The sequence below is a fragment of the Pteropus alecto genome, unplaced genomic scaffold, assembly GCF_000325575.1.
Source record: "Pteropus alecto unplaced genomic scaffold, ASM32557v1 scaffold33, whole genome shotgun sequence".
In the NCBI taxonomy this organism is placed as follows: Eukaryota; Metazoa; Chordata; class Mammalia; order Chiroptera; family Pteropodidae; genus Pteropus; species Pteropus alecto.
Window position 1 is genome coordinate 7,147,208 of NW_006435762.1, and position 14,058 is coordinate 7,161,265.

General features: G+C 30.3%; 1 protein-coding gene and 1 pseudogene across 1 annotated transcript in view; both read left to right on the plus strand.

The window, feature by feature from the left end:
- Positions 1 to 14,058, plus strand: part of NAALADL2 (N-acetylated alpha-linked acidic dipeptidase like 2) — a 799,198-nt gene that overhangs the window by 521,930 nt on the left and 263,210 nt on the right. The window contains exon 9 of the mRNA XM_006910847.1: positions 3,685 to 3,804. Coding sequence (XP_006910909.1) covers positions 3,685 to 3,804 — 120 coding nt within the window. The remainder of the gene's footprint in view (positions 1 to 3,684; positions 3,805 to 14,058) is intronic.
- Positions 4,846 to 4,964, plus strand: LOC112479079 (annotated as a pseudogene).

Here is a 14,058-nt window from a genome sequence, read left to right on the forward strand (position 1 = left end):
GACAAAATAAAATTGTTGAAGCCAAAGACAAGAATGTGTATCTCAACCAGTATGTCATGTTTGTCAGGTTGCTGAGATCACTCATAAGAATGAAAGGAAACTAGAGTGAGACCACGGTGAACTGTGTATGATCTGCCAACCATCTTCTTCTTGTTGCTTCCGTATCTATATATAGACTCTCATGTAACCACAATAGTTTTTAGCTGGTTATTGTGTATCTCCTTAGACAGTGGCAAGACAAGAAAGGATCAAGTGTTATATACCATTACCTTACTTTTTCAAATGTTTTTGCAATTATCTGAGATTACGGAATGGTCTCCTCTATTAAATCTTTATAAATTTAGCATTATAGCTTAGCTATGCAATATAGAGACTTGACTCAAAACAGTGGTTTTCGTTCTTCCTCCCTCTTTTCTTCTCTCCCTCCACTACTTCTTCCTCTCCTCTTGCACCTCTATCTCTCTGCTCCTTCTTTCCTGCTACATACCTACCTATCTACTTACATACCTTAAGAAGCCTTTGTCCAAATGAACAGGCCATGGTTAGAAAACACTGGAATATTTAAGTTTCAGATGTTTCTGTCATGTCTGTGTCTCATAGTTGCAATTTTTTAATGGAATATGACAAATAATAATTGGATTGATGTCAGATTAACAATAACAAAATCATTGTAAAACTTAGATATTCTATTCACTTTTACAATTTTTAAAAAAGTGGTGCAATGGAAATACATAGAAAAGAACTATGCATTTTTAGCTATGAAAGCAAAACCATTTTAGTTTACTTACTACCTCAGCTTTGGAGAAAACAATCTTAAATATCTAATGACAAATTCTCATTTCATTTTTTATTTAAGCACTTAAAAAAAATCAAATATCTATGAATATCGAAGAAAATATCAAAAAAGAATATAGAAGAATATAACAAGTGTCTTCTTAATTTGAAGGAAAGAAAAGTCAAAACAGATAAAAAAAATTGCAGCATAAAATATATCAAGAGTCATACAGTACAAATTGGAATGCTTTTCCATATGTAAATTAATGGTGTGAATGCTTGTTCCATATTCAAAAGAACTAATCAGATGAATAAATTCCATTGCTGAAAGAACCTTTTTAAATTGACAAATTTTTAGTAAGGTGGAAAATGCAATAGCTAAAACAACCTCTCAAACTTCTATTCCAAATTACTTATGTTAAAGATGTAGATAAGTTAAAAAAAAAACAATTTGGGGAATATATTTGTGATCTGGGCTGATTTTAATTAATCATAATATATTTATTGTAAAGAAAAGAGTTTTAGTTTCCCTTATAACAATAAGGCACATTTTAAAATAATGTCTTCAAGATTCTTTCCAAATTCCAAAAATTCATTCTATTATATCATATAATCTTTTTGATATCTGTCTAGTAACTTTCACAAAAAATTATGTTAATGTTAAATTAATATGTATATTTGAAATACATTCTCAAAGCAAGTTTGTCTAATAGTTGTAGTTCCCAGCTTAAATATCCTTAACTCCTGTGCATGAGAAAGTTTATTGCAAAAAGTCCTTGAATATATTTGAGCATCAAGCATCATAGCCTTTGAGTTGAATCAATAATGTGGATTTGCATGTATTTGACCAATAATATTTTTAAATTAGGTAGATATGTTTATGCTTAATAAAATACAAATTTATTTTTAAATTTTGCTAAATCTGTTTTACCTTTTGGTGATTTTATATTTTCTCAATCAACAGATACTAAAATTACTACTATAATGTGAACATCAATAGGAAAAAATATTTATCTTAGAAAAGGCTCTTCCTATTAAAAAAATATTAGTTCCCTTTATCCTAGAATATTTATGTATGTATGCATATTTGACAACTAATGATGTATTCAGTAACTTTCTAGCTTTTTCTGTGACTCTTTGGGCAAAGATATTTGAGTAAAGAAAATGGTGAATAATATATAGATTTGACTGTTAACTTTTCAAATATACTGTTGTAAATTACTATATCTTAGAATATTATTTCAATACAATTTATGAAGTCATTTTGTAACTATCTAGTTGAGGAAGAGTTTAGAAAACTATTAGTTTTCCTGTTCTATCTACTCTTATCAAATCTCTATGAGAAACATTTTCTTTTACACAGAAACAAGCTTATGCTCTAAATATATTTCCTGGTGAAGTTGAGTGAGGAAAGCACTTGTTGACATGTCATATTGTCCTATTTAATTTTGTTTGCATAAGAACCCCTTGACATCCACAGGTGTAATTAAAAAGATTAAGTGATATTGGTCAATAAACTTTAAAACATAGTTTATAGTGATAGAATTATTATAGAATTGACTCAATACTGATCTTGATCCTTGAGGAAAATTATTATATTTTACTGAAGAGATTCTTCAAACAATATCATTCCTTCTGTGAAGAACTTTCATTCAGGCTATTATGGAAACACTATAGATTTTACAGTTAAAGAAGTCTGAGTTCAAATCTTCTCTGCCATAAAACATGTGGTCTTAGACAAGATTTGATTTCTCAAATGAGTATACTAATGTCTATATCGTGAGAGTCTCTTGGGAATTAAATGGACTAATATATAGATAGTGTCTATGTGCTGGTGTATAAATAGGAACTGTTTTTTTTTATAGTGCTTGCATAACAATGGACTTTTAAAATATATTATGTATGAAGCATAATATTTGAACTTAAAGTTTACTGTTCCTCTTTATTTAAAATACTTATTAATTTTAAATCAATTTTATTTATACCTCTCTTATAGAGGCATAGCTGCATATGCAACATAAAGCAGAAATAACTATATTAATTTTAAATCAATTTTATTTATACCTCTCTTATAGAGGCATAGCTGAATATGCAACATAAAGCAGAAGTAACTACTGATTTGCTAGGTATACAAGTCCTTGAAGTCTTTCCTCTGATAATGTTAGAAGAAAAAAATACATGTTCTTAAGACATGAAGTAATATAGTTTTTAGGATATTTCTATAGAACTGCCACCATGGTTATTACTCATTTGTTCAAGAACAGGAGAAAAATTATAGTTGTACCTTATTAATAGGATCACTGGCCTTTAATTTTAGGGACTAGGATTTAGCAGAGAAGTGTAAAACCTATTCTACTGAATCATTTTATGCTACTAATGTGTGTGAAATACATCAGGTTTTATTTTGGGTAATATGTGCGGGAACACAATTGTATTATTCTTCAATTTGCTTAGAATAAAGAGCCACTTTGTGTAAAAGTTATCTCATTGCTTCAAAGGAAAAGGATGGTTTATTAATCACTGAAGTAGTTTTCCCATGTCTGTTCTCTAATTCATAGACTATAAAATTAACTTCTGTCAGCAGATCAAATATTCTGTTCTGTATTATGAAGATGAATTTTGTATATTAACCATTTAAGAACATTTTATCTTAAAATTTGACTTTTTTCAGGAACACACTTTAAAATATTTTATCATATTATATGTAACTTCTCACCACCCTTATTTAAAATGCTTTTATGATTTTGTGCATGCTATTAAATAGTATGATATTCCTTTAAAAAAAATACTTATATAATGTAATGATTTTAAGTAGAAAGTGTTTATTATTTAATATATAACTGATTAAATAGAATCTGTTATTTTCATTTATGTTAGAGATACATGTTTTTGTGTGTTTTTTGATTTCAGGATTTCAAGAAGGTTCTGCAGAGAAATGCTGTGGCTTATGTCAGTCTCCATAGTCCCATAAGGGGTAACTCAAGTCTGTATTCTGTAGCTTCACCATCTCTTCAGCAACTGGTAGCAGAGGTAAGATAAACTGTGTTTTTTTTTTATAAAATGATTATGTAAAACAGACTTTTTCCTCTATAATTTGGCATTTCTTGATATTTAGTTTCTTTTTTAATATGCATAAAACCATCTATAAGTGTTTTTAAGAAATGATCTGTTGCAGAGTTTTTATCAATATGCCTTCACCCAATTTCTTAGAGTCTAAAATTCCTCAAACACTACGCTGTGATGGTTATGTTGTAGGTATAAATCAAACATAGAATATATGTATGAATGTAAATTTGTTTCTTAAGAATTGAATTTAGCTCCCAGGTTCCCAATTCTGCATTCTTGACATTTTGTGGTAAACTTAATTACTTTTGGATTTCTTCCCCCTCATTCATATTTTGAGTAATTTGGGGACCTGTCCTATGTTTTTAACTATGCTTAAGCCCCCTGAGAGCAGGATCTGTGTCTAACTCCTAGAATATAAGGAAAACTAAATTCAAGATATTTAGAAAATATTTTTAAAAACATAGAAAAGAAAAAGATGCATTTTCCTATGAAATAGCTTCAAAAAAATTATGTAAGTTTGTGATGTCTCACTAGAGTTGTTTTTTTAAAGTTAGTCACTTCTCATCTGTTTTAAACAATTTTGCAAAGCTTTTTTGTTTATTAGTAGAGTTTATACTTTTATTTCTACATTCTTTTTTATGACTTTTACTGCAGATAAAATGATGTATGTTATTTTTCAGAATTAAAGCAACCGTGCCACCACTGCAGGACGGTGGGTAGTTTCCTTGCAATCCCAAAGGCTGTTGGTGTATATTAGAAATGACCTTTTTATGCCCACAGAGTTTCCAATAAGTGTCACAGAAACTGAATTAGAAAAAGAAATAATGAACGGTGCTTTGGATTAGACATAATTCTTCATTGAAATGTAGTACAAACTAACATTTTATGACTTTCATAAAGTATTCCCTAGTTTAATAGTTTTCATTGATATTTTCATATGTAGTATAATAAAGAAGACATTATAAAAGATGAAATGGGTGAATCTCTATATTTAAAATCAGCCAAGTCTACAGCCATGCTACCCTGAACAAGCCTGATCCCATCTGATCTCGGAAACTAAGCAGGGTCGGGCCTAGTTAGTACTTGGATGGGAGACCACTTAGGAAGACCAGGTGCTATAACCATGAAAAATTAAAAAATAAGTGATTGTAAGCTGACAAAGTCTTTGCAGTCTGTGAGGTCAACCAAGGGTTGCCTCACCTAAAATAAAATTAAATTAAATTAAAATAACATAAATACAATACAATACAATACAATACAATAATAAAATCAGCCAAACCCCAATATACATGCCCTACATTATATTCAAATCTGTAAGTGAATTCCTCTGCTCTGTGTACTGCTCTGAGTCCTCTAACTCTCTCATCTGCCTGGGAAAAACTCAAAAGAAGAAGATATGGGCAGATGTCTCCCTTGGGAAGTTAAGATATTTCTGAATAAGTGGGTGATTTGTAAATAAGAAATTATGAGCTCCAGTATCCAGAAATTGTGGAAAGTTAGTTTAAAAGTTATCTTTTCCTTCTCATGTGTTACAATATTCCTATTTTGAGAATATTGGAAAATATGTAACCATTGAAATTTATGGGTAAATAGAAATAAACTTCAAGGTGTATCGTATCTATGAAATATTTGTCTATAGAAATATGAAATTTATAGAAATGTGTGAGAATATAATGGCTTTAAAAATGTCTTTGCACATCTTATAACTGAACACTGTAAAATATTAGTATCTAAACCTAATTAGTATCTGATAGTACAGCATGGTGTCTAAATAATGAATAGTGACATGGCAGATGTACCTTCTTATTTGTTTGGAGAAGGGAACTTTTTGTTCTATAACTGAAAATGTTTACATACTAACCTAATAATAAACTTGAATCTGTATTAAAAGGAAATTTCTTTCAGTAGAGATTGCATGTGTATGTGTGTGTTCCATTGGACAATTTAGAAGGGTAGGATTATCACAAGTGTAAACAAACAATACCAAATATAATTTTAAAACATGAGAATTATTTATCTTTATATATTAAATTATGCATACATGATAATTTAAGTTATATTGGCATACAAAAATATAGCATATATTTTTCTTTAAAATATAAAAACACTCTTACAAATATAAAGGTTAAGAGCACTGAAGGAAATACAACCCCACAGTAATTTATATGATTTAACTAAAGTGATATTACCATTACTGGCATTCAAAATATATATTTAAAATGTTTATTTCAAAAAAGAATTTAATTTCAATATCAGAACATATATAAATTCACTTACAGAGATATTTTTTAATAGTCTTCAATACCTTATGTTTTAAGTTTATTTAGATTCTGTTACCACAGATAGTTTTGGCTTGTGCCATATAATTTAGCAAACAAACAAAAACAAATTCAAAATGATTTTTCTACACCGAATAATATTTTCTATAACAAAAAGTGCTTATTAAATTGTAGATAGTATAAGGCTGTACAGAATATTAGATACTCATAATCTGCAGACTCCAAAAGATCTTGCTAATTTCATGATGTGGACATAAATATATCAGATGAAATCTTTAAATAATTATGAGAAAAAAGGATACATACAGGTTATTGTATTACAAGCTTGATTTTAAAAAAAAGTATAATGGTTGCCCTCAATCAAATACTAGTTCAAACTTCATTAATTGTGTGTTATCCCAATCATGGAAGATGGTAGTCTACTGTACTTGTCCATCAGACCTTGGGATGGTATTCTTTTTATTAAATTAGACTCAATGGATAAATTGAGATATAATTTACATATAACGAAATTTACCCATTTTAAGTGTATAGCTTGATGAATTTTGACAAATGCAATTACATAAACATCATCACAGCTGAGCTATACAGTATTTCCATTACTTTTAAAATTTTTGTCATGCTCCTCTGCATTCACTATCTTCTTTTCATCCCTAGTTCCTGGCAAACACCAATCTGATTTTGCCCTTACAGATTTTTATTCTGCTTGCTATAAAATATAAAAGTAAAATTGACTTTGAAACATTCTTCTACTGACTTGTCTTATACAATATATGATATAGTTTTTGTTAGCTTATTTTTATCTTTTGTTTTGTTTAGGTTTTTTTAGGAGAAAAATTCTGTGTACTTTCCTATTTACTATGAAGTCCAACTCTTTTCAGTGTATTCTACTTAATTTATTTTTCTTTCTGATTCTACTGCTAGTAGTCAAGTGAAGTGAACATAACAACTAATAAATTGATTTAAAATCCTTTCCTACACTAATTTACTATTTCAATAAAGTCTCACATTTAAAATTGTGATTCTTTTGGCAGGTTTATCTATCTCTTAGGGTTACAAGGCATTGTTTTGTGTTAAAACCAAGCAATCTCTCCAGTTTATTACTGTTTTACATGGTTTTTTGTTCAGTATACACTGACAGTTTTGTAAATCCCTTTTTATTTAAACCTAAATATCAAGGGAAGTCTTAGTGAGATTCTGGTTAAAACCCTGAATTTCAGAAGACAGCTGATTTAAATATTTGTAGTATAAAGAGCAGTGCAAACAATATGAGATATTAACAAATTTAGCCTGGACTCATACACACAATCAGAATTACTATCACATTCTTAAATTAGCTTTAGCTAAGTTAGTTTTTTTGACTTTTTTGGTTGGTATATTGTAAACCGACCTCTATAGGAATCAAAAGATGACTATGCATTCAGGAGAAGTATTAGTGATTCATCATTGTTGATAGGTTAGATAAAATTGTTTCATCTACATAGCATCATCAATGCGGCACTGTACACTTTGCCATTAAAAAAATGAAATCTACTCTGATGAATTAATTGTCATTTTTTCCCACCTGATCTTTAATATGTTTTGATTAAAAAAAACTAACCAATAATATCATCAGTTAATCATCTATATAATAACCACAATAGTAATATTTTGCCCTTATGAAATATGACTTTTTATGTATAATTTTTATGAGTAATAAAATTAATTTTAAAAGACATGGTTTTATGCTTTAAAAAATTGACATGTGATACCTTAGATAAGTTTTATAAATTCTAGCTCCTTTGTTGTTTTGCATGTTTGTTTGTTTTTAATGTGGCACCTTAATCAAGTTATTTTGCACTTGTATTAATATCTAGATTTAAATCGTTCACTTGGTTATTTAACAAAATAATTTGTTTCTACACCGTAACAACAAATTATCTAAAAGAGAAATTTACCAAGCAATGCTATTTACAGAAGCATTGAAAACAATAAAAATGCTAAGGAATAAATTTAACCAAAAAGGTTAAAGGCCTATACTGAAAACTATGACATTGATGAAGAAGATGGAAGGAGATACAAATAAATGGAAAGATATCCTGTATTCCTTGATTGGAAGAATTAGTATTAAAATGGCCATACAACTCAGAGCAATCCACAAATTCAATGCAATTTCTATCAAAATTCCAGTAGCATTTTTTTACAGGAAAAAAAAAAAAAAAACTATTCTAAAATTTGCATGGAATCATAAAAGACCCTGAATAGCCAAAGCAGTTATTAAAAAAAAAAAAAAGGCATCACACCGCCTGATATTTCAAGCTAAATTACAAAGCTGTGGCAATTAAAATAGTATGGTACTGGCATAAAAACAGGCACATAGACTAAAGGAACAGAAGAGAGAGCCCAGATATAAAACCATGATTATACATTTAATGAATTTTTGACCAAGTTGCCAAGAATATACAATGGGAAAGAGAAGTCTTTTAAATAAATGGTGTTGGGAAAATTAAACATGCAATTGCAAAGAATAAAACTGGACCCTTATGTTACACTACTCACAAAAATCAACTCAAAATGGATAAAAGACTTAAACATAAAACATCAAACCATAAAACTCCTAGAAGAAAAGATCCTTAATATCGATCTTGGCAATGATTTCCTGGTTAAGATATCAAAAGCACAAGCAGCAAAAACTAAAATAAAACAAGTTGGACTACATTGAAGTAAAGAGCTTCTGCTCAACAAAGAAAACAATCAATAAATTGGAAATAGAAACCTACAGAATGGGAGAAAATATTTGTATACAGTATACAAATGCTCCTCAACTTATGATAGGGTTAGGTCCCAATAAATCCATTATAAGTTGAAGATATCTTAAGTCAAAAATGCATTTAGTACAACTGACCTACCCATTATTATCAGTAAGCCTAGTCTACCTTAAACATGCTCTGAACATTTACATTAACATACAATCGCAAAATTCATGTAGCACAATGAATACACTGTAAAGTATTGACCTTTTATGCTAGTATATGAGCGGCTTACTGGGAATTGTAACTCGCTGCTGCTGTTCAGAATCACAAGAGAGTACCATACCATATATCACTAGCCAGGGAAAAGATCAAAATTCAAAATTCGAAGTATTGTTTCTACTGAATGCATACTGCTTTCTTACCATGGTAAAGTTGAAAAACTGTAAGTCGAACCTTCATAAGTTTGAGACTATTTGTATTTGATAAGGAGATAATATCATAAATATATAAAGAACTGATACAACTCAATAGAAAACATACAAATGGCTAACAGGTATATAAAAAGGTGTTCAGCATCACTAATCATCAGAGAAATGCAAATTAAAACCTCAATAAGATATCATCTTACAACTATTAGAATGGCTATTTAAAGAAAGACAATAGATAATTATATTGATCTTGGTAATTATTCTACAATATATATGTATATAAAATTGATTTTGTACATTTTAAATATACAAAATTAAAAAAATAAAGGGAAAGATGTAAATCTAAAATGAAAAATCTAAATGGGCTCTTGGAAAAAGTAACAAATGAAATAAATGCTTTGACTAAAAAGTTGGTTATTTGAAACAAAAAAATTGATATAATAATATCAAATAGTTAAACATATAAACATGTAAATGAACCTTGCTTTAAAGTAGTATTTCCCAGCATGTGTTATAAAATGTATACTAAGTAGAACCTTCGGAATGTTACCGTGTGTGGCAAACATACAGAGGTAAATAGAACATGCAGTCTTCTCAAACTTGTTTTATTCTGGAATCTTTTATTTTACAAGTATTTTGTTAAAATGGCCATAGAAATGCTGCTTTAAACAAACTCTACATGCACCTAAAAGTTAGAATTTTTACAGAAAAATAAATAAGTGTTCAATCCCTCACTTTGAAAATAAATGTCTTCAAATGGCAAGATCTACAATTTGCATATTTTTTCCAGAAATACACCTCTATCTACAGTGCTGATAAGACTGGAAGGCACTGATTATTCTTTCCCTTTGATATGAAATTTCACCTGCAAGTTTATAGCCTTCAGTGTCCTACAACTTGACACTAATCCCTCCGCGGTTACTGCTGTTAACTATAATTTTAGTTGAAAAATTATAATTTTAAGACCAAGATGATAAAAGAAATTGGACAGCAGAAAAAATTAAGCTGTGTTAACATGAAACAACAATCCTTCTGAAGGCCATCATAACAATTTTCTGTATGTCTGCAAGGAGTAGAGAAATCATTTTAATTCAGCCTAAGGAAAATTATCAAATAGGAAGAATTATCTTCAGGTGTCAAACACTATGCACATGTTGTGAAGAGGTATCAAATATTTTTATGAGTGATTGCTCCAGTCAATCTTTATATAGTAATTCACTCATAAATTCATCCTTTATTTATTTGTGTTCATTTGTTTTTGTTTGTTTAACTTTATAATGTATAAGAGAGTCTGCAATTAGTTTCCCAAGCTTTTCTGAATTCTAGGTTGTTAGCTTACGTGTTTATTGTTTATTTACCTATATCATGCTTTACAAATTCTAGCTCTAAATCTATAAGCCATATTTAATAACAGTTGATGAATATAAGACCATGACAATTTTAAGTTCAGTGTTGATGCTTACAACTGTTTTCCAAGGCAGTGTAGTTGATGCTTACAACTGTTTACCAAGGCAAAAACATGATGAGTAGCTGTAGACATCCATCTATGATGGCCATCTCACCCTGAAGCACCTCCAAGTCATTTATCTGGGACTGTGAATGGTAACTACAAAAAGTGTTGAGGGTAGCTGTGGCCTAGACGTAAAACTGAAATAGATATGAAACTTGAGAGAAATATAAAGAAAAGCTGTTTGAGAATCACAGCATGAAAACTGCTATCCTTCCCCACAGGAACCTTTCTCAAGTAATCCAGAATTATTTAGTTTGAAATTTCAGAAATCAAATGAAGGATATTAATTTATAAATTATGCTTTCCATGATTAGTCACTTTTGAAATAAAATGACATTATCTAACTATATAGAGAGTATCATCCAAAACATTATGCAAGTTTTGATAATATGCAGTAGGTATTCAGAGGTTCAGAAATTAATGAAGTATAATCCCAATTGCATAATCCCAAATGAAGTGACATGCTCTAGCTTGGTAAAGATCCATAAGGATAACTGACATTTTCACTTTATCCTAGAACTAGGAATTTAGATTAAAAAAAATAATTATGTACATTTCCAAAGGTTTCCTCAGAACTAATCTAGTTCCTTTTATTGTTTTATTATTTTCTTTGTAGGAAAATTATAAACTGCTCATAGGCAAATGTAAAAACATAATCATCTATAATTTTACTATCTGGAGAAAACCACTAAGAAAATATTTCTTTGTTTAATGCATATAGATATATGGTTACTAAAAGGGAACAGTGATCTACATTTTTTTCTCTCTCAATATATTATAAATACCTTACATTTCAAAAATATGTAATAACACTGGCACATGAGTGAATCTAGACAAAAGTATAAAGGAATTCATTGTAATATACATACAACTTTTCAGTACATTTGAATTTTTTCTTTGAAAGAAAGAAAAGAAGAAAGGAAGGAAGAAAGGAAGGGTTGGAGGGAGAGAGGAGAGAGAGAGAGGGAGGAAGAGAGAGAAAGGGATGGAGGGATGGAGGAAGGGAGAGAAGGAAGGAAGGAAGGAAGGAAGGAAGGAAGGAAGGAAGGAAGGAAGGAAGGAAGGAAGGAAAGAAAAAAGAAAGAAAATGATTTCGTTATATAGCTATACTACCATTTGTTAGCCATTTTTTTTTTGAGCATTTATATACTGTTTAAAGTTTTTTTTTTTTCCTTATTGCTAATAATACTATGCATATATTTGTACATAACCTCTTGCCCTTTTCCAGCTCGGTTATTTATCAGTCATTAGACAATCTTATGTAACAAGCAATTCTCTTTAAGAAGAAATACGTTTTGATATGGGATTAGTTGTTACAAAGTCTTTGAAAGGGCTGCAAGAGCATTAATGACAGAACAGAATGATAACAGAGGCCTTTTAAGAGTACTGCTACTTCTGCATGATCAGAAAGCTTGGGGATAAGAAACTTCTGGCCTGACTGCTGATACTGGAACCCTAGCACTTCTATTAATTTCTAGTGACCTCAAAGGTATCACCAGAATCACTGACTTTCAGACAACATTGCCTCAGCCATAATACACAGGAAAATGTTGTGCCTTACAACCTGCATCTTTAAACCCACAAAGCCACAAATCATGACTCCTTTGCCATGAATACGGTACCAGCAAATACCTCCATGGCTGTCCTATCATAGCGGAAGCAGCAGATGCTGCCTTACTTTTCATCTTTCTAATCTCGTGCAGGTGTGTGTATTTGGTAGCAGCTGGGTCTCAGCAAGTTGTAAAGTGGTCATTAGTTTTCCAGTCTCTAGTAATGCAGTAGTCAATTTGAAATTTTTTTTATACTTTTGTATAATGAATTCTGATATATGAAATTTTAGGGTCAAATAATATTAGTTTATAATATTACAGCAGTATATTGGAGTGCTTATTCTTGTGTACACTCTTACAACATTGTGATTTAACATTCTTTTTCTTAGTTATTTGCAAGTAAGATAGTTAAGTATGAAAATATCTGTACTGCTCTTAGTTTATATTTGTGAATGCCTGATTATAGGAGAAGAAGTTTGTGTTGTTGGAAGTTTAGGAGAACAGTGTACACTGTAGAGCAGTTCCCAAGTCATAGATCCAGTTACCCAGTGTCCAGGTTTCTGAATGAAAGGTGTCATAGGTTTGAAGCATTAGTCTTCAGATCTTTACTCAAAATTGCCTTCTGAGTGAGAAATCCCTAGCCTCCATATTTAAAATATGAAACCCCATCCTGACATTTTATATCTCCTTTAGAGCTTTATTTTTTTTCTCTTTAGCACTACCATTAACATATTATGTAACTAATCTATTTTATTATCTCTTTCTCCCAGTAGAATGCAAACTCCTTGAGAGGAGAGAATTCAGACTGTTTTGTTCAGTGCTATATTTCCAGTATCTGGTACATAGACACTATTCATTAATTTTTCCTGATGAATAAATAAATGGATAGACATTACTTTTCTTGCATGTTGCATATGGGACTTCTGCTTTTAATTGGGAGGTAAAACATTGTAGAGGACCATTGCTCTGACCTTAACCATGAGAACAAGTGAGATAGATTACAAAATTATAGTTTTCAAAAATCCTTTAGAGAAAGGATGCAAATAAGCCTAAATAGACTGAAATCCAGAAAGTGATAACTTCTTTCTAGAAGAAAAAACAGCTTCAATTATAACAGAACTATAAGATGAGGAGGACTTTACCATAAAGACATAGATGAAAAGAAATCAGCAAAACTTCTAATGAACTTTTAACAGACCTCTTGATTTGGCATGATGATATAGAATTCCAATAGTCCCAGCCACAGAGCCAGTTATGAACCTAACAATTCTTCCCCCAAGACTTTCACTGAACGCACAGGAGTAGGACACAAAAGACTGAAGGCAGGGAAGATTAGCTGTCAGAAATCCCTCTGAGACATATCAGATATTCGCCAAGTGCAAGAACCGGCTACAATAAAAATGGATCTATCTATTGACACTTTCAACATCACAGATGAATTTCAAAATGTTTTGATTTTCAAAAGAAGCCAGACACAAGAGTACATATTGTATGATTCCATTTGCACAAAGTCTGAGAATCAATCTATGGAAAAAGATGTCAGAACAGTATTTACCTCTGGGATTAGAGTGGCATTGTACATAAACTTTAATACATATGTACTCATTGTAAACCCTAAAAAAACAAACAAACAAACAAACAAAAAAAAACCTCAAAACATCTTATCTAATACTTTAGAGATGTAAAATTCCTAATATTATAGTGCTGGGGCTAAGCATA